This window comes from Colobus angolensis, unplaced genomic scaffold (assembly GCF_000951035.1).
Source record: "Colobus angolensis palliatus isolate OR3802 unplaced genomic scaffold, Cang.pa_1.0 Scaffold61, whole genome shotgun sequence".
Lineage (NCBI taxonomy): Eukaryota > Metazoa > Chordata > Mammalia > Primates > Cercopithecidae > Colobus > Colobus angolensis.
This window is the reverse complement of record NW_012119710.1, coordinates 2,247,947-2,275,693: the sequence shown is the minus strand read 5'-3', so window position 1 is coordinate 2,275,693 and position 27,747 is coordinate 2,247,947. Positions and strand designations below refer to the sequence as shown.

At 50.2% G+C, this 27,747-nt stretch overlaps 1 protein-coding gene across 2 annotated transcripts in view; it reads right to left on the bottom strand.

Moving 5' to 3' along the window:
- Positions 1-2,510: 2,510 nt before the first annotated feature.
- Positions 2,511-27,747, bottom strand: part of PRDM11 (PR domain containing 11) — an 81,095-nt gene continuing 55,858 nt past the window's right edge. Inside the window, exons 5-8 of one of the 2 annotated variants that reach the window (XM_011963279.1) lie at positions 26,254-26,321; positions 11,015-11,202; positions 5,919-6,545; positions 2,511-4,770 (exon numbers count right to left, since the gene is read on the bottom strand). In XM_011963279.1, coding sequence (XP_011818669.1) covers positions 2,606-4,770; positions 5,919-6,545; positions 11,015-11,202; positions 26,254-26,321 — 3,048 coding nt within the window. In that variant the 3' untranslated portion in view covers positions 2,511-2,605. Of the gene's footprint in view, positions 4,771-5,673; positions 6,546-11,014; positions 11,203-26,253; positions 26,322-27,747 lie in introns of those variants that run through there. The other variant, XM_011963280.1, reaches the window with a different exon arrangement.

The window sequence follows — 27,747 nt, the reverse complement described above, 5'->3', positions numbered from 1 at the left end:
GCTCAAGAAGACACTGGTTCTCTCTTCCTGGTTTTCAAATGAGTGGGAGCCTTGGCCTGCTCCTCCCTACCCATTACCCAATGTAAGGTGTAAGGCAACTGCTGGCTAGAAGAAAGGATCCCAACCTACTGTTTCTGCCCTCACCAAGCCCTGTCTTGCCAGCCATCTCTGCTCTCAAGCCTTCTTAGTCTCTGCAATGCTCAGTGAAACTCCCCAGACACAGCAGTTTGCGTGTGTGAGGGGACAGGAAGTCCCGAGGCTGGGGCTGGGCCAGGTGGGACCTGGTGCTTTGTAACAGCATCCCACTTGACCACAGTTAGGTTTTGACACTGATGGGAGGAGCAGATGGAGGGAGACATCAGTTTAAAGTGGGGAAGTGGAATGGGGCTTGGAACCTCAGAGCCTCAGAAGGGGGCTTTCAGCCTTTCCTTGCTCATTCCTGCTAACTGTCTTCTTGCTCAGAGGAGGGTGTGGAAGCATGTGTGCAACTGGGGTGGAGGGTGGGGTGGATGTCACCAGGCAGGGGTGCATTGATTTGTTGAAGAAGGCAGCATATGAGGCCTGGCAGTGGGACAGTTGGAGGAGCCCAGGTGTTTTTTGTTTTGTTTTGTTTTTGTTTTGTTTTTCTAACATGCTACATCACTGTTGAAAACAAACAAAAATGTTTCAAAAATAATATATAATATATATAATATATTTATATAATGAAAAGCTATTGACTAGCAGCAATGATTCTAAAGTTATCTTAGCACCAAGACCATGGGGGTGAAGGGGAAGGGATTGGTGGGGGATGAAGGGACTGGTGGGACCAAGAAAGGGCTATAACATGTTCAGTGTTGATGACATTTCCACTATGGTTCTCAACGGTGGCATGAGGCCTCAGAGACAACACAAACCAAGAAGGAAGGAAGCCACCACAGTTTTATAACGTCTGAACCAAGCAGGTTGAAGACATTGGGGCCTTGCCTGTGGCCAGATCACACCACCCTCTGCCAACCAAGAGATGAAGCTCTCAGCAGAACTGACCACGTGTATGTAATTCAGATCTTCCTCCCCCACCCCAAAATGACCTGCATCCACGTGATAGGATCTCTGCATATAAAATATGCATAAATCAGATTTAGTAACATGAACAGAAGTTTTTAACAGCTCACGCACATTTTTTAAAACTCCCTTGCGAGGTATACCGGTAGTTAAATGAATGAAACAGCATTGATCAGACTCCTCTAGTTTAAAACACTACTTGCCCCAGGGAGTAGGCAAGTGGCTATTTCTAAAGCTTATATTGTATATTGTGATTGTGTGTGTGTGTGTGTGTGTGTGTGTGTGTGTAGGCTGATGCCTTGAGAGTCCTCTCTTCTTTTCTCCATTTCTTTAGGACATCTCTATCCTGTTCAAATAAGGAAGAGTTTACAGGCAGAGACACATTCCCCAGTTTCCTATGACCATGGAGCATGTTATCAGCCTTGTTGCAAAAGAAGGACCACATCTCTAAAGACTCTCATCTGAGTTATGTATAACTCAGGGCACAATTTGCATTGACACCTCCTGCCACTGAACTATAGCAGGCATTTCTTGATTATTAAAGGAAAAAAAAAACCCTCAACACATGATATGATTATAAAGAAAGAGTATAAATAATCCATGTAACTCGAATAAGTACTTTTCATTTTACTTATTTTTTAGCCAAAAATCACTCCCCTATTGGGGTCTGGACTTCTTGGCTCTTTATCTCCCCAAAAGCCCTGGATCGGAATGGAATTGTATTGTTTTATCCTCCACCTCGTACAAACAGGAATGCTAAAAGTTCACCCCTTCTCCCTTCCCCAGGATTTCAAGCTCGGCGATGAGGCAATGTTGCCTTCAGTATAATGGGTAATATCGTGAATTTCTAGGCGGGCTGGAAGGAAGGGATCCACAACCCGGGGATGGACGAGGCAACAGAGGTGAGGTGTGGCAGTGTCACGGTTTGACCGACACTTTTGTTTGTAGGACAGCGAAGGAACCCTCATCAGGAAATGAACAAAAAAAGATCTCAAGCTGAAGTCGGGTGTAGAGGGAGAAAGGTCAATCCCCCCAGTCCAGACAGACAACCCACCCTGGCTTAAGTCAGAGATCTGATTCAGCGGACCAGAATGTCAATGAGGAGGCCGAGGAGCTCCCTCCCATCATAAAACCAAATTAAAAAAGGCAAGAACATAAACCCAAACCCAGAGCCCCGCCACCCACAAATGAAAACAAACAAAATGAGCTACCTAAAGGTGATGACAGAGACCTGTCATTTTAGCTTATGCTGTTGGCGAACAGTAAGGTGGGAACACAGGAGGCCCCAGCACGTGCTTCTGTGAGTGAAAATGAGTTGCCATGTATGTTGCAGCTGCCAAATTTTGTAGACAAGAGTCAGTTTCCAACATTTTTCCTTTCTGAAAGCTCCCAGTGGCTTCTGGTGGACGCGTCACCTTGGTTTTTAAAAATTTTCAGTGTGAGCTTATATATATATATATATATAATATAATATAATATATATTTATATAATATATCAAAGCTTATGAGTATAGATTAAAAAAATATTCAACAGCTTAGTGAACTCTGCAGTGCCAGCTTCCTAAATGTCGGGGTAAAACTCCGTCCCGTGGTCCACGGTCTGTAGCACTGGCTTCTGCTCCAGCGCAGACATCCTACTGAGGACTTCTGCGGACAGCGCATAACTATTCCCAGACTTCTCCTCAAACCAGCTGTCCAGGGCTCGCTTGGCATCAAAGTTGGCGATTGGCGGTCCGTTTACAGCGATTGTCAACAGGTCGCTAAGCTGCTCCAGGGTCAGGCGGGAGCGGTGGTTTTTGCGAACTCGCTGGAGGGCATTGCGGCCTTTCTCACAGCAAGCGGTGGAAGTGGGGAGGACTTTAAGAACCTGAATGATCTTGTTCAAGAGTGGAAACCTCTGTTTGTACTTGCAAATGTGGCTGATCAGGTCTTTGAAGCCATTTTTGGTGTAGTAATCTGCCTTGAGTTCTCGCCACTCCATCAACAGACTACCCCGGGGGTCCAGCCCTTCCCTACAGACATCCCGGGAAAAGGTCGGGATGGCCTCCAGGTGATCAAATATTTGCACCATATCCTCCTTGCCAAAGCTCATCAGCTCCTCACTGCTCCTGGGCCAGGCAGCCAGGTCGAACACCTGGCAGGCCTTCACAAAGATCCGGCTGCGGGAGTCAAACCTCTGAGCCAGGATGACCTGGGTCTTCTGGCAGATCTTCTCCCTGATGGACTGGAACTTGGCTTCAGCCACCCTGAGATTCTTCATGGCGATCCCATTGAAGCTCTCTCGGAAGTTCTCCTCGAACTCCTGCAGGTATTCTCCAGGGGAGTCAGCCAGCCGGCTGATCTCCTGGATGGCCTCCTCGATCTTGTCATCCACCTGGGACACCAGCAGGTACTCGCCCTGGAAGATGTAGGCCAGGCGCGAGAGCACAGCAATCACATCCAGCAGGAAGTAGATGAGCTTGATGGACTGGTAGTCCATGAGGAACTGCAGCAGGGCCAGTGCGATGGCCGAGGCATCCGCCCGCTGGGTCTGGCTGCTGACCTCCTTGAGATGGGCCACCACCTCCAGGTAGTCCTTGATGAGGGCGTTGAGGACGTTCTGCTCACCGATGATCCAGCGAACTGCGCGGATATCCCCCAGGAACTCCGTCTCCTCACAGAGGGTGGCTGCTGTGGACCGCAGCTCGCACATGAGGCGTGGCGAGTAGCGGTAGAAGCTCAGCAGCTGCTTCAGGTTGTTCTCCAGCTCCTCCAGGCACGGGAGCTCCTTCCCGCTGATGGCATCCAGGATCTCCAGGTGGGGCCGGTGCACCATGAAGGGCAGGCACAGCAGCCAGGGCAGCGTCTTGCGGATGGTCATGAACATGCTGGCACGGAGGCTGGCTGTGATGTTGGCTCCATCTACACCCAAGCCAACTGTTGGCTTTTCATCCTGCAACCGGATGCCCAAGGCCGAGAAGGCCCGGTCAAGCGCCTGGAGATAGCTTTCTGTGCTAGAGAACCCCAGCTCCTGCAGGGACAGGAACTCCGTGGCCGGGGGCCCATCGCTGCTGGTGTACTGAACATAGACAGCCACTGTGTCAGCCAGCAGATCATCACTCTGCCCATCCAGGATGATGCTGAGGCAAGGTGACTGGCGGATGCGCTCCACCAGGTCTTCCCGCAGGGCCCGGGCGATGTGATGGATGAGGATCTGGCAGTCTCCCTCGTTCATGTACTGGTCCACCACCTTGAGCTCACACTTCCTCAGCAGCTCTGCCAGGGGCCGGAAGTCCAGGTAGGGCCTGCCCTCCAGGGCCAGGTGGTAGGCGGTGTTGAAGAGCAGGGTCATGTTGCGACACATCTCCTCTGTCTTCTCCGGGTGCATGCGGAGCTTGTACAGCTGCAGGCACTTCTTGTGCAGGTTGCTCTGGCTGTGCAGTTTGATGGTGTGAATCTTAAACTGCTTGGAGCCGATGATGAAGGCTGAGGTGCGTGAGGACTGCACCGTGTACTGGCGGCAGACATGGCACCACATCTCATTGAGGGTCGGGGAGTACCGCAGGAACCAGAACTTCTTCAGCCATTCCTGCTTAAAGCGCCGGATTCGGCGCCCGGTGGCCGATGACATCTTGGAGGGCTCATCCGTCGCAGTCATCATATCGTTGGAGACAGATTCATCTGCTGAATCGACTTCCTGGTCATCGTCCTCCATGATGGCGGGGCCGGAGACCATACTCTCTGAGGCTGAAAAACAAATGAGAAAGAAACGTTGATACCCAGTGGAAAAAACAGGCTTTTCCAAAATCCACAGGAAACATTCCTGGAAGGTAGGTGCCACACCGTGGGAAACAGAAGTCCGTGGAAGCCTATGACAGATTGAATCCCAGCCCAGATTTAGTTTATGAGCACTCCTGCTAGCCCATGTGACTTTTACTCTCTGTGGATTGTCCACGGTTGCCTTCTGTCATACCCACCAGGCTCCAGGCTGCCTGCCCTCACCCTCCATGTGTGGGTGTTTGAGGGATTTAAATGCCCCCTATCAACTGGACAGTACAAGCTAGGAGAGTAGATCTGATGGAGGAGGAAAAGCACATCACACATTCCAAAGTTATACAAGAACTTGGGATTCATTTGCCCTTCATTAATGTGAACAAAAGTAGCTTGGATATGGCCCCAAGTGATTTCAGGATCAAAATGCAGTTTAGTTCAGATGCATGCTTTAAATACAAGAAACACCTCATTCTGAGCTAAGGGATGTGGATAAAAGAGTAAGTGCTATGTAAACAGTCTCCCTCAGCTGCAGATATGAACTGGAAAACCTCCATAGTTGTCAACCAACTCTAGAGATCCAGGTAGCCAACAGAATAGGGAAAAGCCATGCAGGCGAATGGCCTGGATCCCCTCACTCTCCATCCTTCTAGAACTCCAGACTGGGGAACATGTGTGGCAGGACAGAAATTCAGGAAGAGAATAACAAGGTTGTGTTCCTGGACTAAGTTAGGGAAGCCATGAGATCTCTCCAGTGGGACACCTTGCTTGGGACTGGGGAGAGAGAATGACTGGGTTTAGAAATTGGGCTTTGGGGTAAGACACCAGTAGGACCAGCAGAGAAAGGCAACGGGTCAAGAACACAGCACACACCCCATCTGCAGCGGAACTTCCTTTATTGACAAGGAGGATACAAGGGCAACACACAGAGTACCTGGCAGAGCTGCCGACGGGCCTGCCAGAGACACTGAGGACCTGGGCTCCCACCCATGGAGGTAGCTGCCTCCATGTTACACTCCTCAGGTCTCCCAGAAGGTGGTTTCCACAGAGAGCTTTAGGCTACCCTCCACACAGCCCACTGCGTGCTCTGCCCTCTGACAATAATCTCATCCAAACCAACTTACCTGCAGGGTCCGAGAACTCTGGGAGCTCCAGTACCTGTGGTGGCAATACAGGGGGCTCAGGAAGTTTCCCAGACTTCAGCATGTCTAATTCTGCCTGAAGCTCCCGAACCTTCTTCTTTAGGCGAATACAGTTAGGGCAAAAAGAGGTGGTGGGAAGTTCATGAGGGTCAGATGCAAGGGAGGCCTCGGCAGGACTGTCAGCCTTGAATGATGAAGGCTCCTCTTCTTCATCCTCCAATTGGCCTGGCTCCTTGGAGACCCTCTGGGGGAACTTCCGGTCCCCCTCCCCCTGGGTCCGGCCTATATTCTGCACACCATGGGTCATGGTTGTTGCACACCGACTGTAGGCATCATCCTGGTACTTGGGGACTTTCCTGATGACCAGTGAGGTGCTCAGGGCCAACTGGTGGGCTTCCACCTTTGCAGATTCCAGTGAGGCCTCCAGAACATCCTTGAAAATCAGGTCAATTTTCTTCTTCTTGGCTTGGGGGTGTATGTCCCCCTCATCAAAGCCACGCTTGTAGGGACTTTTGCCCTGTCTCAGCACAGGGAGATGAATGGGACCCCTCAGGTCTTCTGGGTTATCCAGAGCCTGCTCAGACTTCTCCCTCTGCAACCTCTTCTCTCCTAGGAAGGAAAACCAGGGTGTAAGGAAGTGGGGAAAACCCCCAAATTGGAGAAACCAACAGAAAACAAAGCAGGCCTCCTGTTAGGTCACCTGACACATCCCTCTACATCTGGGCTTGTGGGGCAGGTGTTGCAAAGGGGAGATATGAATCACTCAGTGGACCATCAGAACTAGACTCATAGGACCTGAACGGTGGAAAGACCTTTTATAAAGAGACAATTTCCAAGAAACTTCATGTCTACAAGCTCTATGGTTATAAGTTAAGATAAATCTACAGGGGAGAGTAATTGAACATTCTTTCCTGTGACCCTAGAAGGCAACATCCCACTTAATCACACTGGGTGGTGGGAACATACCTCAGAGCCAAGTAAGTATCAACTCCCCCAACATTTGCAGCTTCACCTCAGCTCTAGCAATGACAAGATGGCTGCTTCGACTTGGTAAAAGGTACACGTGAAACACCATAGGCCTCACTCCTTCCTCCTCCTTCGTTGCTATGGAGACAGCCCACTTAAGGCAAAGTCCATCCTTTGGCAACTGTCCTTTCTAATTCTCCCAGCAATCAGCAGACTAGGAACATGTGAGAAAACATGATCTGAACTTCTGTGGTTCCCACTGACGACTAAGGGCAGAGGAAAGGGGAAGACAAGGAGACCTATGGCGCTGAGGGCTCCAACATGGCAGCCTCTGACAAGATAAAAGACAAGGTATCCACAATGACCCAAAGCAGTCTGGAAATATAGCTGTGTCTCCTTACTTGGCAATTCAAAGGACGTTTCCTTGCCTATTTCTTTCTATCATGTGAATTACTTCAATTCACTTTGAATTACTTTCAATTGTTTCAAATACTTTGGTGAGCTCCTCAACCATAAATTATTTTAGACTGATTCCTTGTTTTTAATTTTATTTTTTGAGACAGAGACTCACTCTGTTGTCCAGGCTGAAGTGCAGTGGTGCTCATGCAGCCTCTACCTTCCAGGGTCAAGTGATCCTCCCACCTCAGCCTCCCAAGTAGCTGGGACTACAGATGCACGCCATCACACCCTAAGTTTCGCATTTTTTGTGGATATAGGGTTTTGCCATGTTGCCCAGGCTGGTCTCAAACTCCTAGGCTCAAGTGATCTGCCCACCTTGGCCTCCCAAAGTGCTGGGATTACTGGCATGAGCCATGGCACACAGCTAGCGTGATTCTTTAAAATTACCAACATAGTTTCATAAACTGCTACAGAAGTGCTGATGCTTCCTGGTGAGAGATGCTAAAAAGGCAGAGGAATCTCTTCAGCCCTTGGAGGGTCCTGAAAGTACCCCATGGAACTCAGAAATCTCAAAGGTTTCCTAGACCAGATGCAGGGGCCCTGGGTGATGTGCCACTGAACAATGACTTGAACTAAGCTGTACTTAGGCTTCTGACGGCTCCATTTGCCAAATGCTTCTGAGTGAAGGCCAAGGGTTTGCCATAAGCAGTCAAGATGTTCCATGCCTGGTTTCCCGTAGCTGGCACGGGTGCTGTGCCCTGCCACATGTTTGACTCCAGGTTTCCTTTAGGTTACAGCACAAAAGGAAGTTATCTATTCAGGATGCACCTTTTCTGTCCTCACATGAATACTTAAAGAACAACTTTATCTCCAAGGCTTCTGGAATTCAGCAGCTCCCCACAGCCTGCACTTCTATATCAGCTGAGCTGCAGAAAGGGGAGAGATGGAGATAACTTGAAAATGCAACCTGTATGTCTTACAGATCAGATGCATCACTTGCCCATTGAAAATCTCTAAAAACAAGACCCATTTTGTCATGGGACAATCAGGCAGCAAACAGCTGAGGACATCGAGAAGTCAAACCTACAGATCGCCAGAGATTCCTCATCATTGTTTGAAAACAACGTTGTTCAATTTTCTTAGTATGAGCAGGAGATCTCTGTGGACTTAAGGCTTCAAGAAACATCTATGGGCCAAAACAAACCTTTAAGCATCATGAAATTGCTTCCAAAGCCTCCATACAATATGGAAAACAGAAACAAAGGAAACCTCAAAGTAAATTAATGAGTCAAAGTAGGTCAAATCACATAAATTGTTTGAATGCGAGCTTTAGATGCAATCTATTCTTAAAAGGACTAACCACAAAGGAATAGTTTACACTCTCTTCAGGAAGACTTCTGGCAACAACCAATAATATCCCTACTTAATAAGAACGAATAATTCATGCTCTGGCCTCCATCAGGGTGCCAACTTCCAGTTACAAAGAAACCTCCTTCTATGTAAGACCATGAGTGATTGGGCATAGGGGATCTCCCTTTCAGAGCAGCACTGGCACACCAATCTGGGACACCACTAAAAGTACCCGGAGTCTGCTGAAGTTACAGGCTACAGAGGCACACATTTAAAAGCCACTGAGCTCCATGACCATTCCCAAGGGCTTCAGGATCACCCACAGCTGTGGAACCGCCCCACTGTAGCTTTCAATTTCCTTCCTATTTCCTACTGCTCAGCCTGACCAGGAATAGACCCTCTTCCCTCCTGTATCTTCATATGTCTCGGTGTATCTCCTTTCAAGTCTGTCTGACACACCTCATTTGAACCACTCCAGAAAGCTCACACCCTTCTCTGAGCAGTCCCCTGTGGTCTTGGGGCTCATGAGGATGATGTAGCTTCAGGTGCTCTGGAGAAGACCACTGGGGGAAGAAAAGGACATCGCAAATCCAGAAGAACGCAAGAAGGTTATGACTAAGGGACGAAATCTGTGTTCTCAGATATGATTTCTCTGGGTTTTCTTTTCTTCTAGTGGTATGATTCTTTGGGAAGCTTCTTGGCTGTCTTCATTCATTTCTTCTTTCATCCATTCAACAAAGACTTATTGAGTCCCTAATATGTATTAGGCACTTTTACATGAGGCATCTCCAGAGGTCACATGGAAACCACTGCAGCCTCATCATGGAAGCACGCCTTGCCAAGTGAAACCAACATGTGCCCAACCCTGAGATCCAAAGAAGACAAGAAATGAGTATGTTTATGGGGTCTCCTTTTACTGCCCATCATCTCCAGATACCTTTTACCAAGTCAGGCAGCAGCTATGCACTCAATGTCCACAGTTTGCTTTGTTCTGTTTTGCTTTTAAAGACAGCTTAGTTTGAATAGGTCACTCCCACCCCCTTTTCGTCTTCTCCCCTCGTATTCCAAGTGAAGATTTATTTCCAATTAGTAAGTTGGTCAGGAACACGATACAGTGAGGCTTGGGAACAGCCTTGGTTCCTGGCACCAGATAGACTCTAGGTATTTGGATGTGTGGTTTTAGTGTAAAAAAAAACCCTTGAAAGAAGGGCCTGGACTCACCAGTCTACCCTGGGCAGGATGAGGATGGAATTAAAGGGCAAAGGACTAGAGGCTGAGAGTAGTTAAACTCCCTTCTTACGCTGATAAGCAGTAAAACTGCTTCTGAATGGACACCCAACCCACCCGGCTTCCCACACCTAAGTCACCCTCCCACCTCCTGCCAACCTTCTTCTTTTGATAGAGATTGTTCTTTCACCTCATCTCATTAGGACTGTAGTAGAGACACCAGGAGGAACCAAGGAGGGGACAGGTTTTTTCTGGAACACCAGGTAACATTTGAGATCAGAACTTAGACCTTGAAGTCAGACTGATATGGATTAGAAACCTAGTTCTGTCCTTCCTAGCCAGGTGACCCTGGATGAATCACTGTATTCATTTGATATTCAGTTTGCACATCTGTAAGATGGGTAAAAGAATCCACGTGGGATCATGAGTATTAAAAGTTTATAGCTGAGGACTTCTGATGATGGAGGCGGGCATCGTCCTAAAGGCCACATGTCCATGACTCCATCTAATTCTCAGGGTACACTGACAGGGTAGGGACAGCTGCTATGATGATTACATGGGAACATGCAGAAAATCTGCTCACAGGTTATGGAAAATATATCAACACCAGATATTGTAGGTAACTGAAAGGTCATCTCTTCTACTCTTCACTAACTTCTAACCACAGGGGTTCCCAGATACCGAACAAGCCTCTGATGGTGGTAGAGTGGGGTCCTTGAACTGTTGTCAGTATTTCACATAATGAGTATTTAGTAAATGTTACCTGTTACTGTGATCATTATTGAGGCAGTAGCAGTGTGTAACATCTTTTCATCTACTGGAGTTGGGGAAGTAGGGTACATTTTGATAAAACACATTTGCTTGGCTTTGGGGGCTTGTCTCTGTCATGGATACTCTGAAATGTGTGTGGTAAGGATTTCTGAGACCATAGGGGAAGAGAACATGCTGGGGTGGCCCCTGTCTGGCCCGGAGCTGCTGCTCAGACTCAACCATCTGTTCCCCCAAATTACTCTGGGTCTTTCCATTGCTGGGAACTGTATTTCCCATTGGTTTTCTCAGGAAGCTCCAAAAGAAGCTATCCAGGTCTCCCGTGGGGCTCAGTGGTGGGCACAGTCCGCGTGGAGCGTGGCACTCACCTCTGGCCAGGTTGCGGTGGATGGTTTCCTGGGACATGCTGTGCAGGCGCTTCATGTAGTCCTCGCTGTACCAGACCCGCAGCCACTCCCCAGGCCGGATGTCCCTGCATGCCCGGAAGTAGATGCGCTCACTGTGCTGGAATGCCATCAGGTTCTGCTCCCTCTCCTCCCGAGAGATGACCACGTACCTGGCGGGGAGGGGAGACAGGTGAGAACGCATGGGCCACCCTTTGTTGAGTGCCCGCTGGTGCCGGCCCAGTGCTGGGCAAGTGTGGATGGTTAAAAGTCCACAGGCATGTGGGCCTGTGTGAACATCGGCAGAGCAGCTGCCCTGTCCGGAGAAGTAGCACTGGCCAGAACCCATCCCTGTCCCAATGTCACTGTGTTGTGGGACCTCAAGCAGATCTCCAAACCTCTAAGAATCTCTGTTTTCTGAGACTAGATATGACACCTGCCCTGCCTGCCTCACAGCATATGGAAAATATATCAACTAGATATTATAGGTGATTGAAAAACTGAAAGGTCATCTCTTCTACTCTTCACTAACTTTTAACCACAGGGGTTCCCAGATACCCACAGGCCTCTGATGGTGGTAAGGCTGGGGTCTTTCAACTGTTTCCAGTATTTCCCAAAGCCTAGCTCAAATAGCCCATGTGACAAGGTGTCCAACAGATCAATTAATAAATGCTAAAGATCAAAATCTTTAAAAAATGGGGGCTCCAGTGGGGACAGAGGAGGAAGGTAAATAAGAGACTACAGAAGGTTGACAACGACTGGTTAATCTTACTAAATGATTTTAAGATAAGGAGACTGAGGCTCAGAGAGGCCAAGCGACTTGCCCAAAGTCACATAGCTAATAAATGGGAGATGAAGCTTTGAGTCCTATGCACGTTTCCCACTGTAACTCATGGCTCCTATGTGGGCATGTAAAGCACCAACTTGGCAATGACCAGAAAACCTTTAAAGTTCTGTCAGACCCTCAGAATCTATGGCCCTCGCCCATTCTCACTGAAACAACATTTGCAACATCCAGCCCACCGCCCTACCCACCTCCAAAAGGTGAGATGAGGGAACACCTGCTGAGGAGAGAAAGTGTACAGATCAGAACGCAAGAGGAAATTAGTTGGTGTTTTAGGGTTCTGAGCTACACAAGCATCTAGGAAATTTGTAATAAAAAATAAACTTATTTCTTTATGTGATGGTTTGTCTCATAAACCAGGGACAATAATCAAAGTCCATCTGACTGGTGTAGCCTAATGAATTATATCTGGAAAAGTCCAGGGGAAACAAAAATTCACAGAATAATTCAAGTGGATAATAAACAAATGAAAAGTATTCAGCATCACTAATAAAAGAAACACAGCATAGCACATTGTCTCATTGGCACAGATTTCTAAAAGATGATAATATCTCTGTTGGTAAAGGTGGTAAGAAAGGTGTCTTTTGTACTGATGATGCAGAAGTAACAGGTGTAACCCTTTAGGAAACAATGTGGCAACATGGCTCAAGAAACATTTACGGATGAAGTATGCAAACCTGGCATACCACTATGGTGACTTGTATCATTGTGTATAGTAGTACAAAGGCAAAACATTTAAATGTCTAATACTAGAGAAATAATTTCATAAATGATGCTACATTTATACAATGGAATGCTACTCATCTATAGAAAAATGTTTTCAAAAAATCTTTTACTAGAGAAATGATTTCATAAATGATGCTACATTTATACAATGGAATACTACTCATCTATAGAAAAATGTTTTCAAAAAATCTTTTATGACATGGAAAGATGGTGTTGAAATAAGATAGTGTAAGAACAATAGGACTGGAAGTATTTAGACTATGGTTCCAATAATGCTTTAAAAACAAGCCCCAGTAAACAACTTGAAGGAAATATACCAATATTTTAACAGTGACAACCCCTTATAGGTGGATCATCTTTGTAATTTTGCATACTTTCAAAGTTTCTCTCAATAAGCAACTATTACTGTCACCCACCTCACCTCTGACACACACACAAAGAAAAGAAATATATGAATGCCAATTCCAGGATGAGGTGACAGTGGTGGCAGCTAGCAGCATGGAGAATCTACATTCCAGAGGTCCCAGGGATGGCACCAGCTGCCCCTCATCTATATCCTGCCTTTCTCATCTGGAGAGCCTGGGAGGAGGCTGTTGCCTTCCAAGGAGGATCACTGGAGTCCAGGGAACAATCCATTCTGGCAAGAGGATGCTGCAAGACCTCAAAAGGCGTAAGACCAAGGCAGATGGGAGAGCAAATGTTGGCTTTGGCTGCTTCAACCTTTTGAGAGAAGTAAGTCACAGGTTTCATCATGGAGGTGTAGAACTTGCAGGATTTACAGTGCTTAGATCCCCCAGAATTTGCATCTTGTCCTAGGTCTGTGTTCTCTGTTAGCCCCAACACATCGGTGTTCTTATCAGCATCAGATATAAGCATCGCTATCTCTGAGTAGTGAAGACCACATGGTGATTTCCACGCATCCAGCCGTGATGTTATTAACAAAGGACATAAGAGAAAGGAAAAGAGACCCTCCTGGCTGACAGAAGTTGCTCCAAATTAATAATTCCCGATCTCAATTCTACAACTGTGAGTCAGACTTTTCTCCATAGCTGAGATTTCTTCTGAATATGCAAAATATTTCCAATCCCCAATTTAGTGAGAGTCTAGGATTTGACATCCAAAAATAATCAATCTTGCAGTTAGCACAGAATAGAAGTCGTTCCAAACTTTCCTGCTCCCAGATATGAAAGGAAAACCATTCATTCATCTTTTTCTCAGAAGACTCACTTGAATCACAGAGCACCAGGATTGGAGAATACTGTCTTCTCCTTTTTTTTCTTCCAGTTTCTAAACAACCACCAAGCTCTAAAAGCTAGAATTATTTCTCTGACAGTCAACATCAAGAGAAAAAGCTAGATGAGAAATACATTCCTATCATGGATTTATGTATTCAAAAGAGCAACTTCTAGGGTGTGTCAAAAGGTTTAGAAAGACTCAAGTCAATTTCTCTTTCCATCTTCTGGTCTTTTTCTATCCATCAAGAATCAATTATTTGGAAAGCTAACTTCAAGGCATTGTATAAATCACAAAGGATTTTCAAAGGCAGATCAACACTTATTCAGATTTTGTTGTATTTGGTTGTTCCGAAACTTAGCATTTGAACTATGATATATATGACAACTCTTGGTGAATCACAACCCATTTCCCTGACAAGATGTTTATGTTATATCATTTAAGAGGTAAAGCTAAATGGAGCCAGCTAGGTCCCCAAACCTGTTACCTCTAATTAGATCTCCTGCTTTTAAGTGTTTTGCCTTAACACCTGCTGGCTTGAACCACTCCCCAGAACCCTTCTGTTCCCATTCACAACAGCCCCTTTATGAAGAACTATGCCTGTTCCATTCATTACATGGCTGTGGAAAGCAGAAGCCCTCCCCAAGGAGTGGAAGGCTACCAGGAGGTGCAAAATCTATCCATTGTGGCTGAGCAGCTCTTTGCAAGGAGGTTTGAGGAGTTACCAGGTCACTACCTCTTGAGAGAAGGCACAGAGAATGCCTGGCTGAGGCTGTTCTGCAAATGCTAGCACTTATTGAGGCATTTCAACTCCAACCCACAGAATTTGGGACCTTTGGAGCAATCAAGGGGAAGGTGGTGGTGCTGCTGATGGCGGTGGAGAGCTCTGGACTAAACCTGTCATGATGATCCTGGATTGTTTTTATTCCAACCTCCCCGCTGACCTTGGGGACTGGATAGGTAAGTACTAAGACAACGGTTCTCAGACCTCACCCACTGTGTCTTATCAAGTGCATCATATTTTCTAGCTGGGTCAGGACATGACTATTGGTTCCAACGCAAAAGAGAACATAACACAGGGCATCCATTTTGCTGGAGGGAATCGACTAGGCCAGGCTCAGACACTATTGCTTAATGGGTATCTTCAGTAGAAAGGAAGCTGCCCCAATTAGGGAGGCAGAACTAGAAAAAGACTGACCGAGAAGAGGCTGGGCTCAGTGTTCTCACATGCATAGGTCTCCGGGCTAGGAGGGGCTTTGGGTCACACATCCACCTGGTCATGGCTAGAGGCCTCCCTCTTCCAATTCATTTCTGTCTCTCATCCAAGTTTCCTCTCCCTGTTTTAATGTGCTAGCCCCACAATCCCCACTGAAGCCAAGAAACAGAAACTGAAAATCTTCCATCCCAATTTGAAAAGTCCTCCCTGCCCCTTTTGCTCTGACTTCCATTTCAGTTTTACAGCTTCCAATTCGGCCCCTTCCCTCCCCAGGAACAGAGAGAGCAGCCAGCCAGCCACTGCTTCATACATTGACCTTGGGAGAGAAGGCCCTGGGAAGGTTTCATGGTATCTTTGCATCTCTTGAAAATTGGGTAGTCCTCCATTTCTATGGTCATGCTTTTTGACCAAGAACTGCGGAGGATGGCCTGGATTTCAAGAGGCTAAAGGTAGGTTAGAACCTTCTAGAAAGGGGATCTGTGGGCAAGACTTGGGGATTTCCTGCCTGAGAGAAGCTCTCTGGGACTGGCATTAAGCCAGGGCAATGCACACGTGAGGAGGCTTCCTCTTGGCAGAGGAGGCAGCTTTGGTTACTTTGAGAAGCCGCAGATCTAGGTGGGCAGAGCCTTGCCAGTGCCAGACACACAGACACCTGGATTGGTGGGGAGGGTCATGCCTCAGGGGGCCCCTAAAGTGCACACTGGCACATGGACAGCCCCTGACCCCTCTAGAGCCTCCTGTCTGAAATGGTAATTGTTTTACCAGAACGTCTCGCTTACTTTTAGCAAACAAAAGGTAAAATTGACTTAGCAACACCTCACTTTTGAAGAGCAGAGAAATGAAACATAACTGAGTGGTTTTGTGCATGGATGCTCCATCCCTTAAGCCTATGCAAGCCCTTCCTTTCCTCCGAGGGCCTGGCATGGTGCTGGATACAGGGAATCTGGCAGTTTATAGAATCAGAGAAATCAAGGGGCACTCAAGCCCTTCTCACCAACATGCTTTTCCTTAATTATCTAACCCCTGCTTTGGGGACCTTGAGGTTTTCACAGGAAACGAAGAAAGAGAATACACACCAAAGAAAGATCCTGGACACTGGGTGTGTTCAAAGAGTGAGATCGATTTCTTTTTATTGCCATCTTAACAAAAATACTTCGGAAGGCAATCTTTGATTCCAGCATAGGAGGCCGGGCAATTCCAGGCAATAATTAAGCCATCAGGCTGTTGGACAGGAGAGTGTTCAGTTTGAGGGAAGCAGGAACCCCCAAAAAAACCACAGAATAGGGAGATGGAGCCAAAGGCACAGGGACATTGCAGTCACCTTCCATTCTCCCTATGTGGGACAAAGCTTGGCTTGGGTTTACAAGCAGCACTCCAGGAACGGCCTTGGAAGGCACTGGGTGCTGCAATCCTCCCAGCTCCTACTACGGCTAGGGGCAGGATGGGAGGGTGGGGGGTTGTTGGGTGGAGGGGTTGACTGTGGGACTTCTGCTGGGGTCAGCTTCAGGTCAGGGGAAAAAAAGGACACACAGCTGAGCTGCACCCAGGTCAGAGCTAAGCTTGTATCTGCCACCTGCCACTTCCCTCTCTAATGCTAAGAACCCAGTTTTCTCCCCACACTCCAATACGAAACATGAAGCTAGAGGTGTGTGTAGCTAGTGCATAGGCAGCCCGAGCAAGCAGAGGCAAGGCATGCTGGAACCTGGAATGGGACATGAGCCCTACTGGGCTCTGGATTCTTTTAGAAGCCAGGGAAGAGGTTGCCCTCCGCTCCTGAGATCTGGCCCTGCCTCTCCCAGCCACTGGCTATGAGCCATAGGGCCAGGGCAAGGTTGAAGAATCACCTGCTAAATGCTAGGTGCCTCCTACCTCCACCCAGGACAGCTGAGGCAGGAGCAGAGATACAGGAGGCACAGGCCTGGCAAGGGGCAAGGCCCGCCCCCCGCCCCCTTCCCACTACTCCAGATCTGGCCTCTGACAGAGGAGCTGGGAAAACTGACACCCTGGCTTCCAGTCCTGGCCCTCTCACTAACTGGCTGTGTCATTTGTCTTACAGAGATGATGATGATAAAAATGATCATAATAATACCTGACTTGGCTGCCTCGAGCTGACTGTCCTGAGCCCCCACTGAGACCACCCCTCTGCAAGGGTGAGGAAAAGCATAAAGTGCTCTCTATGAATGCAAGACAGTCTTTTCCTTCCTCCGACATCATCCCATTCTTCTCCCCACTCCAAAAAAGGCAAGCACAGCAGCTGAGCACGCGCACAAGGGCAAGCAGAGGGCCAAGGCGGGCACCACCCCAGGGCAAGGGAGGGCAGACCCCTCCCTGAAGGACTGACTCAACCTGCCCATCAGGCCTCAACCCCTTCAAAAGCAGCAGCATCAGGGCCTGGGAGATCACATGTGGGAGGCCGATACGGCAGCCCCAAGGTTGGAAAGCGGGATTTCATTCGGATGCTCCCCACTGTTGCACCCCCCCTTCCCTGCAAGGCCTGCTGCCACAGGACACAGACCAAGAGGAGAACGATCTCCAGGCCAAGCAAGCATCAAGCAGGTGGCTTTTCTTGCATCTTCAGCATCCGCCAAAGATGAGGGTGTGGGGCTGAATACATGCTCTGTTAGAGCACAGGGCAGCGACCTGCGCTCGGTGAGGAGGTGACAGCGCCCCCAATGTCCTACAAGGGTCATCCATCCTGTTCCTGGACACGAGAGACTGGCCCCTGTTGTGAGGCCAGACATCCCTCCTCCATGGCTCTTCCTCCTAGTGCAGACTAGCTGGGTTAGAAATTGTGCTTTCTCTTCCGAGACCTGGTAGTCCGTGTGGGGGCTGATGCTGGGGAAGCTGGCGGGGGCTCTGGCAGGGGGGCTTGGGCCTGGGTGGCCTGGGGAGTGGAGCCCATAGGAGCTGCCCCTTCTGGCCCACGCTGAGATGCCTGAACCCCATCCCGGATCTCTGTCAGCGTCTGGCACATCTGACCAACGCGGCTGGTCAGCTCGGCCATGGCCTGGCCGATGACGTGCATGCTGTTGGCCATGTCCTGGTGCACGGTCACCAGCTCCTGGCAGAACTGCCGGAACACCTCGGTCTGCTGGGCATGGATGTGGAGGAGCTGCCAGTCAAGGCCCGTGGTGGGTGGGCTGGGGTGCGGCCGAGGGGTCCTGCAGGCAGCCTGGGCCTGGGGTGAGGGATGGGGCAGGGCCTCTGGCTTGGGGCCCACCGTCTCAGACTGGTCTGAGGAGGAGGATGAACGGAGCAGGGCGGGTCTGGCCAGGTGGGCCTCTTCCTCCGGAGACTGCTGCAGAGGCACCCGAAGAGGCTGCCTTGAGGGCCCAGGCGCCTCCTCATCTTCATCATCTTGGGGGACAGAAACAAAGATGGAAAAATGGTTACAAAAGGGAGAAGGAGGGAGGCCCAGGGGTTGGCCCTGCCCCTGAAAAACACCTGAGTATCCCCCTGCCCTGCGACCCTGCAGTCTAGTTTGGCCCCCACCCATAGAGAAATCACTGTTCCCCAAATCTCTGAGGTACGTGGGCCCAGCACCCCTGGGGGGAAGTTCCTCTTCCTCTCACGGAACAGCTCTATTCTAGTGGGAAAGAGCCCAGGCCAGGGGACTTGGAGACCGCAGCCCAGCGGCTGTGTGCCAACCCAGCAGCTCCTGACCTCAGCAGTCACTTCATCTCTCTGCAACTCACTTTCTGCAATGATAACAACTGCCCTGTTTACATGTCCAGCGGCTTGGCTACCTAATTGGGTTGTTAAGAAGAGTCATAAACAAGATGACAAACATGAAGGCGCTCTGCAACACTGAAGGAGTGGCACCTGCCCAAAGGTACTATGATGCTCTCAGCCCTCTGAGTGCCAGCCTCTCTGAGGCCACGTCTGCATTGCTTGGGGCCATCTTGTGGCCTTGCTGGAACCTGCACCCTTTTTTTTCCATAAATTATTGGGGTACAGGTGATATTTTGTTACATGAGGAAGTTCTTTAGTGGTGACTTGTGAGATTTTGGTGCACCCATCACCCAAGCAGTATACACTGCACCATATGACGCAAAGGCGTAAGAATGATACGAAGGACTTTGGGGACTTGGGGGGAAGAGTGGGAGGGAGGCAAGGGATAAAAGACTACTAATATGGAATCTGCACCTTTGAATCACCACAGCGGATGCTGACAGGCTGAAGAAACCGGCAGGACAGTGCAGAGCAGGACAGCTACCTCTGCAACCAGCCCTGCCGTCCCCCTGTCCCCCAAGGCAGGCTTCCAGTTCAGTCACATCGTGCTCCCACCCAGGAGCATCTGACCACACAGGGGCCATTGGACAGACAGACTGCTCCTTGCAGCTGGACACAGGGAGGGGGGCCCAGCGTCTGCACATGTGGGTCCTGCTTTCTAGTGACCAAGGGTATGGGCTAATCCCTGTGGCAGGAATAATGTATGGACTGACTCTACTGACAGGCAAGCCCTCCCTGCCTGGATCTGAGGGCTCAACTCAGAACCACCCCCCAGGAAGGTGACCGGGAGGACAGACAGGTTTATCCTACGGTTACTTCATACCTCCCAGGGGTCCTGGGGGCTCACTTGGGCCACCTTGGTAGGAGCCCTGTGTCTCTTGGCAGTGCTTAGTGGGACAGCAGCCATCCCGAGATCCCAGAGACCTGTCTAACATGGCCAGTGTTGGAAGGAGTGTGGCCTGGCGAGGTGATGCTGCTCCCTCCCTCCCAGGTCCCCGTTCTGCAAAGCCCCTGGCCGAGTGCTGCCGCAGCTGGCCACTGCCAGGAAAGGGAAGGCTGTGAGCCTGCCATGGGGTCAAGCAGGCTCTGCCCGATGGCACACTCAGGCTTCCTGTCAGCCCAGGTAACCTTTGGTGGCCTTACTACATTCAGTTTCAGGGAGATGGAGGGGTGAGCGGAGCAGGATGCAGGGAACAGGCTTTACTAGATGCTGACCCCCCATTTATTCTTATCATGGGGTAGAATCCTCTTAAGACTTAGGAAAACGCTGATTCACAGGAAGCCAGCACACCCGGGTTCAAGTCCTGCTTCTGAATCGAGCTTGGGGCCACCTTGGTTTTTAGAGCTTACTTTCTGCATTGCAAGGAAGTTGAACTAAGTGGTCTCCATGTTCTTTTCCAGTCCTAAACATCTGACTCTGTGAACCACCACCTGTCAGGAGCCCCAGCCAAACAGGAAGCGAGCGGATCCCGATGGCAGGGGGCCCGGGAAGGGGAGGCGCAAGGGAGTCTTTGCGAAGCACCTTCCCATGGGCTGAGCCATGGCCGCTTCCCTGGGGCCTCTGCTGCCTGGCTGCCACCACTCACAAGCCGGTCAGGCAGACGGCCTCTAGTGGGGACTGCAGCTGGCCGGGGACGGGGATGTGCAGAAGTGGAAAGGGGTGCAGCCCCTGCAGAGGCCTCGAGTACTCCCCCTTCTGCTGAGCCCCAACTAGAACTCCAGCCCTAAGGGACACCCGCCTCGGCCGCTGGGGCCCTGGCTTCAAAGTGCATGTGAGACAAAGGAAGTAGAGAGGAAAGGCAGGGACAAGTACAGAGGGAGAAGAGGGGTGGGGAGCCGGTAGGGGAGCAGCCAGGAGGATGGAGAGGGAGCTGAGAGGCAGCCTTAGGGCAGGCAGAGAGAGGCAGCACACAGAGAAGGGGGGGCAGGCAGCGTGGCTCAGGCAGGGAGTAAGGAGAATAATAGAGGAACAAAGCAGTCAGGACCAGACACAGAAAGGAACTGATCTTTCCACGGCCCAGGCCTTCACAGCTTGGCTGCCTAGTCTCCTGCCCCCTCCCCCGCGCTGCTACACTTGGGCTTTCCTGGCTTCTCACTGTTCATGGAACGTGCCAAGCGCCTTCCTGATGCGGGGCCTCGTACATGCTGTTCTCTGCCTGTGCGCCTCCCCTCCCCTTCTCCGCGCCCCACGCTGCTGCCTGGCCTGGTTAACTCTTACCCTTCACATCCCAGCCACTGGACTTTTTCAGGGAGCCTTCCCCAGCCCCCAGTGGCGCCAGTTTTCCCCACTCCTTAACTCTCAGTCAGAGCTGCTACGTCACCCGCCGGGTCAAATGCAAAATGAAAACGTGGGGGCCCTGGCTCAAAAACTATGAAGAATGTCCAGATGGCGACAGCAGAGCCTGAAACCCCGTGGCCCCTGAGACTGTTCAGGTTGCATGCTCATGAAGTCAGCCCTGCTCTCAGGACCTCCTGGACTCCTGTGTCCTTCATCCCTTTGTTACCAGTTTACTCGTGCAATTATTTAAGGTTGGTTTATTCCTAGGAGTCCAGGGTCTCCCCAAGAGCAGGGCCTGTGTGGGGTTTACACACAGCTATCTTCCCAGCTCCTAGCACGGCTCTGGCACAGAGATGCTCAGTAAATATTCTAGAATGAATCCACAAAAAGGGATGGAGAGGAGATGAGTGGAGGAAGGAGGGGAGGATGGAAAGAGTGGGCTGGACAGAGAGGGACAGGAGAGAACCAGAAGGAAAGTTGGTGGGAGACTGTGGAGTGTTGGCTGGGGGGCAGGCGGCCGGCCGGGCGGAGGGGGACTGGTGATACTCACAGCTGGTCGAAGGGCTGTCGGTGCCATCCAGTTCCGCCCTGGGGAAGCCACACCCTGCATGGGCCGTGAGCAGCGCCGACTCGATGGCCCTCTCGTGGGCTGTGAGCACGATGGTGGGGGCCCGGCCCCCAGCCCCAGGGCCTGACAGGGACTGCTGCATGAAGGCCAGCTTGTCCTTGGTCCTCCGTTTCATGTCATCCCATCTGTGCTTAATGTCCTTGACGGAGCGGGGCACCTGGCTGACGGAGGTGATTTTCCGGGCTATGCCTTCCCAAATCTTGTCCCTGTCAGCATGGGACAGCCGCATGGTCTCCCTCCCAAAGAGCACTGCTTCGTGATGAGTCACCTCTGTGACAAGAATGTCCAGCTCCTCCTTGGAGAACTTGGGCTTCCTCTTACGCTCGGCCAGGTGTGCCACATTCCTTGGGTTGAATATCCCACAAAGCACAATTGGGTAAATGACCGTCAACGCAGGTGGTCCTCCTCCTTCCTAATTGCTGGCCCCCAGCTGGGGAGCCAGGAGGCATCTGGGGCAACCTGGCCCCCACCACACCCTCCTCCTACTGAGAGGTCCCTTCCACTACTCCTCGGAGGGGAGGGTGGAAAGAAGAGACGCGTTACATGGGAGGGAGCACTGAACTCAGAGTCGAAGGCCTTGGTTTCAGGGCCTGCTTTAGCTCTTACTAGCTGTGAGAGCTAGGGCAGTTCAAGTTCAACCTTTCACACTATACTCTCCCTGTCCAGAATAATAACCACAACCCTTCAGGGTTATTACTAAGGAGGGAAAAACATCATGATGTAAGGGGCTTAAAATCTCTTAAAGGTAGTAATAAGGGATCTTACTGAAATTAGGATTAGACCATTGTCTCTATAAAGTGGTATTACCTACAGCCCTACAGCTGAATGAATGGCTCAGAAGAATACATAACCAGGGATACTATTTGCACTGGGCTGCCATGGGATGTAGCAGTGACAATGCCATGATTAAGGTGTGGCCACAGAAAGCTGATTCTGCCCAGTGGCTCTCTTCCCCTACCCCTTCTCTATCCCAGTCAGTTCTCCAAGCCCCCACCTTTGCATATGTGCAGGAAAACAGGTTTCCTTCCCATGGGAGTGCTTTCTTCTGCCGTGGCTTTTTGGTAGAATTTGAGAAGCCCACGACTGTCCTGAGGGAGACAAGTTCCACTTTGGTGGACACCAGGGGGACCTGGGATTCCCCCTCAACTGAGCAGCCAGAGGCCCTGGGCAAGGGGCATAGCATGGCCCTTCCATTTCACTTGGCTCCTGCTCTGGCTTTGGAACTTGATTTCTCCACATCGTGGCTCTGTCACCCTTTAACTAGTGATCAAAGGTTAAAAAATCCACCCAAGAGAGGACATGAGGGTACGGAGGAAAGCTCAGAGCGCATTCACTCCTTGGTTTCCTTCTGAAACCAAGAGGGGAAGGCCGGCGGCACCAACATCCTTTAGCCCTCACCTTCCTACTCATGCACCCAAAACACCAGGGCCCAGAAGATGGGAAGAAGGCTGGAGGCCTCATTACCCAGTCCAAGATGGTAGCAGGAACATGGGACTAGACCTGGAACTAGAGACTGAGTCTCCTTGGGCCAAGCCATGGGACTCATGTGAACCCAGTCTCCTTCTCCACAAAACTAGGGTGATAATTCTAGTGTCACTGCCCAGGGCTGTCAGGAGGACTTAATGTAGGTTTCTCAATCTTGCCACTATTGGCAGTTGAGGCTAGATAATTTTTTGTTGGGGGGAAGGAGTGTGCTGTGTAATACAGGATTTTATCAACATCTTTCGCTTCTACCTGATAGCATCCAACCACCAAACATGTCTCCAGGCCTTGCCAAATGCCCTGGGGACACAAAATAGTGCCCGGTTGAGAACCACCACAGACAGATCACCTAGCATAGGGCTTCATAAAGATAAGCTCAACACCACAGTACCCATTCCCCTCCTCCCCCACCATTAATTTTGTTAAGAAACTAACTGATTCCATTCAATCATCCCCAAGTAGTGCCATGACAGTGCAAGGGAGAGCATCTGCAAATCAGAAAGAGCTACACCACGGAAGCTGGACATGAAGGGGAAGGATGATTCCCAGGATTAGCAGCTTTCCCCTCCAACACCAACAGGAGGGGTGTCTCCATGGCAACGAACTGCATCCCCAACCCCAACCTGCTCTTTGAGCCGTCATAAGATGAGAGCCCACCAGCTGTGACTACCCAGATGCCATCTTGAATCAGGACAGGCTGGGAGCAGAACAGGACAGATACCATGCTAGCAAGTGGCAGTAGCAGAAACCCCCAAACCCCTGCTCACCAGTGCCCATCCAGGCCCAGGAAGCCACACTTCACCTGGTCCCTTGTGCACAAGCAGGAAGAACACTGACCTAGGATTACAGAGCAAGGAGTTCAAATCCTGATTCTGCTACCCTGACTGTATGCTCTGGAGCAAGACCTTGCCCTGCCCTCCGTTTGACCACTGTGGCACGAAGACCTGTACAGAGCAGTGGTTCTCGGCCGGGCGCGGTGCCTCAAGCCTGTAATCCCAGCACTTTGGGAGGTCGAGACGGGCGGATCACAAGGTCAGGAGATCAAGACCATCCTGGCTAACACGGTGAAACCCCGTCTCTACTAAAAAATACAGAGCAGTGGTTCTCAATGCTAGCAGCACTTCAGAATCACTAGCTTTTAAAATACCAAGGCCCAGGGCCCATCCCCAGGCCAATTAAGTCACAATCTGTGGGGTGCCAGAGGATAGCCAAGTTAGTTCAGATGATAACTCCCCCTCTTTGGGGTTTTGGGAAGGCCTTGTCCCCAAGGGGGAGGATCAGAGATGGGCGAAAGAGTGGAACAGATTCAGTTCTATGGGCAAATCTCCTGGCGCCTTAAAAGTAACAGCACAGAAAGCCTGATTCCCAAGTGGACACATGCATGCTATCCTCTGCTTGCCTGGAGCCAGGCTGCAGCCACAGGGAAGGCAGCACAGTGGCACAGGCCGGGGTTCCAAACTGTGCAGCCGCCCGACAGCCTGACTAGACACCACACCCCAGTGTCCCCAGACTGGCTCCTTTGAAGGCCCATGTCAACGAACCCCTCCTCTTTCACCTGGGCCCCTGCAGCACATTTGTGCCTTGGTGCAACAACTCCACTGGAAAGTCATCTCTGTGGTGGGAGGTGTGAGCCTGGGAAGGGCCAGCGGGGGTGGGGCATGGGGTGTGGTGGGGCAGGACTGGGTGATCCACCCCAGTTCAGAGTCTGACTCGAACTAGGTGCTCAGTACACAGGTGATGAACTGTAAGTGCTCAGCTGACCTGGACCCTGTGGCAGTGAGAAGAGAAGGCAGTCGCGGATGTCAAGCCACCTCCCTGGGGCCACTTTCAGGGCAGTGTCTGATCAGCTGTGTGCAAGGAGGTTGGGGGCAGTGGGTGCTATTCTCCACACCGCAAGGCAGGAGGCCCGCTCATCTCTGGAGCCTCTGTTCTGTACCCATCAAATGGCAATGAGAACACCTGCCCCAATCCGTAAGAGGGCAAATGCTAAAGTACTCTGGGAGGTGTGAACTGCTGTTCAGCCGCTCAGGGCGCTCTGATAGGAGTACAGGCGGGCAGTGGAGCCACTAGGAAGGGCACAGGAGCCCTCATTACACATTTCTCGCTTCAAACCTGTTTCTCCTCATTTGCTCAGAAAGTCTCCGAGTTTGAGACAGCACACTCCTTCTTAGGAAGTTGCCCTCTCTCCAAGCACAATCCCACCACCAGCCTCAAGGCCCCACGGGTCACAGAACTGTGCACATGCCAGCAGAGGGCCCCAGGTCCATGGTGTGGCTGTGCTCCTGACTCCAGACATCTGAGGCTTCCTTCCCCTCCCACCCAGATCCAAATCTCCAGTCAGTGCTCCTAGGTCCCAGAGAGAAGCCACCAAGCAGGCAACAAGGCAGGTCAGATCTCCCACCCCTGTCCACAAACCCCACCAGGCAGAGCCCCTTGCACACGACACAGACCATCAGCATCACACTGGACCTGTGGTTCTAGGCTCAGTTCAGTCATCCCTGGGTGACCCTGGGCCAGTCTCCTGCCTCCTCTGGCTGGCATTTAAGGAATCTTCTGGTGCAAACCTCTGTCACAAACACGGAAACAGCGTAAAGCTGACGCTTCAAAGTACTCAAACTTAGGCAGCAACACTGCCAAAAACTGAGCTGAAGACTTTGTCAGAGCCCTTTCTTCCATGGAGGCTGTTTAAACAACTGCTGGGACTGCACGGGGACGATTTCTCACACCACCACTGCAGGAGCCTGCTCTGAGAAGGTGTCACAGTCCTAGGTGGGGGACATTCTCCTCCTCCTCCCTAGGAACGCTGCCAGAAGCCTGGGGCCCAGGTCCTCCAGACACACTGGCTAGTGATCACCCCGAGGGGTCCCTGCATCCCAACAGCCTGGCCACACGCCATCCTCTAAAGCCCCCTGATGGAGGCCTAGGGGAAAAGGTGAGTCCTTCAGAGCTAGATGCATCCCAAACCCTGCAAACAGCAGCCTCCAGAAGTCTCCACCACTGGAGCTCCCATAGGCCCAACACACTCCCTTGTCCCCTTTCCAGAGGCCAGGCAAGACCCCCGGGACATCAGCAGAGCAGGGCTCACCTCATCCAGTTGGCTTTGGTCTCGTCTGAGCCATCTATGGACTTATAGCGGTTGTTCTTGTCCACAATCTGGAAGAAAGAGAAAGAGTCTAGGATGGGCCATTCTAGAGGGGTTCTCATGTCCCTGGGCTCCTTCCCAACCAGGGCCCAGGGCCTGGCCCCACCTGCTCCCTCTCCCTCCCCCTGAAATGTCACCACTGCTACAGAACTGAAATGCAGGCTGGGTTCAGAATTCCTGCTACCTTCCCTCCACCCATTCCCATTCTTCTAGGGACACTGGGGATCCTATTCTCCTAGACCCACAAAGCCCTTCACATGTGTTTTGAATTCCTGGGAGATGGGAAGCAGATGGAACCATCGCTCTCCTCTGTCTTGATGGAATACACAGCAACATGGCTGACAAGGGGCCTTTCCACTGGTGTTGCTTTGCAACCACAAAGGCTAAACCAATCCTTCTCTCTTTACAGTTTCTGTGGGAGACAGAGGCCACTGCTGGATGACTGAACATATGGGATTTGAGAGGGTTCCTCCTCTCCCTAACCTCTAAATGTTCAAGAGCCTCAGGGTTTGAAGCTGGGCTGGTTTCTCTTTTATTTCATCATCACTCTTTAATCAGAGTTCAGCTGGGTATGAAATTCTAGGCTAAGTTTTATTTTCTTTCAGCACTCTGAAGATTGCTAAAAAGACTGCCATTGGCACAAAAGCAACAGCTGTCAGTCTAATGTTGTTCTTTTGTGGATAATCTGTCTGTGGTAAATTTTAAGACTTTCCTTTTACTCTTGATTTTCTGCAGTTTTGCTATATGGTTTTGAAGTGAAGATTTACTTTCCTGAAATTCTCCTTATTACTTGATGAACACCTTCCAACTTCAAGACTCATATCTTTTTCAATTCTGGAAAATTCTCAGTCATTAGGCTTTTGAGTACAGCTTCTCAGTCATTTTCTCCATTCTCTTTCAGTAAAACTTCTGTTAAACATGTATGGCAAAAAAAAATTAGCCAGGTGTGGTGGCTGGTGCCTGTAGTCCCAGCTACTTGGGAGGCTGAGGCAGGAGAATGACATGACCCCGGGAGGCGGAGCTTGCAGTGAGCCGAGATCGTGCCACTGCACTCCAGCCTGGGCGACAGAGCAAGACTCCGTCTCAAAACAAAACAAAACACAAACAAAAGCAAACAAACAAAAAAACATCTATGGGAGTAGCTCAATATATCCTCCATGTCTTTTAACTACTCTTCCATATTTTTCTCTTTATTATTCTGGGCACTCTCTGGAAAAATTTCTCAGAACTCTCTTCCAGTCCACTAATTATCTCTTCGACTATGTCTAATCCAGGGTTTCTCTCATCTACTGAGGTTTTTCCAGCTTTCTTTGTTTTCTTTTTTAATGAGTACCTTTATTTTGATGAATATTTTTCATTCCCATAATTTTGAATTAGTTTTTTTCAGGTCCACACTTTTATACATCCTGCCTCTTTCTCTTTCATAATGACATGTTC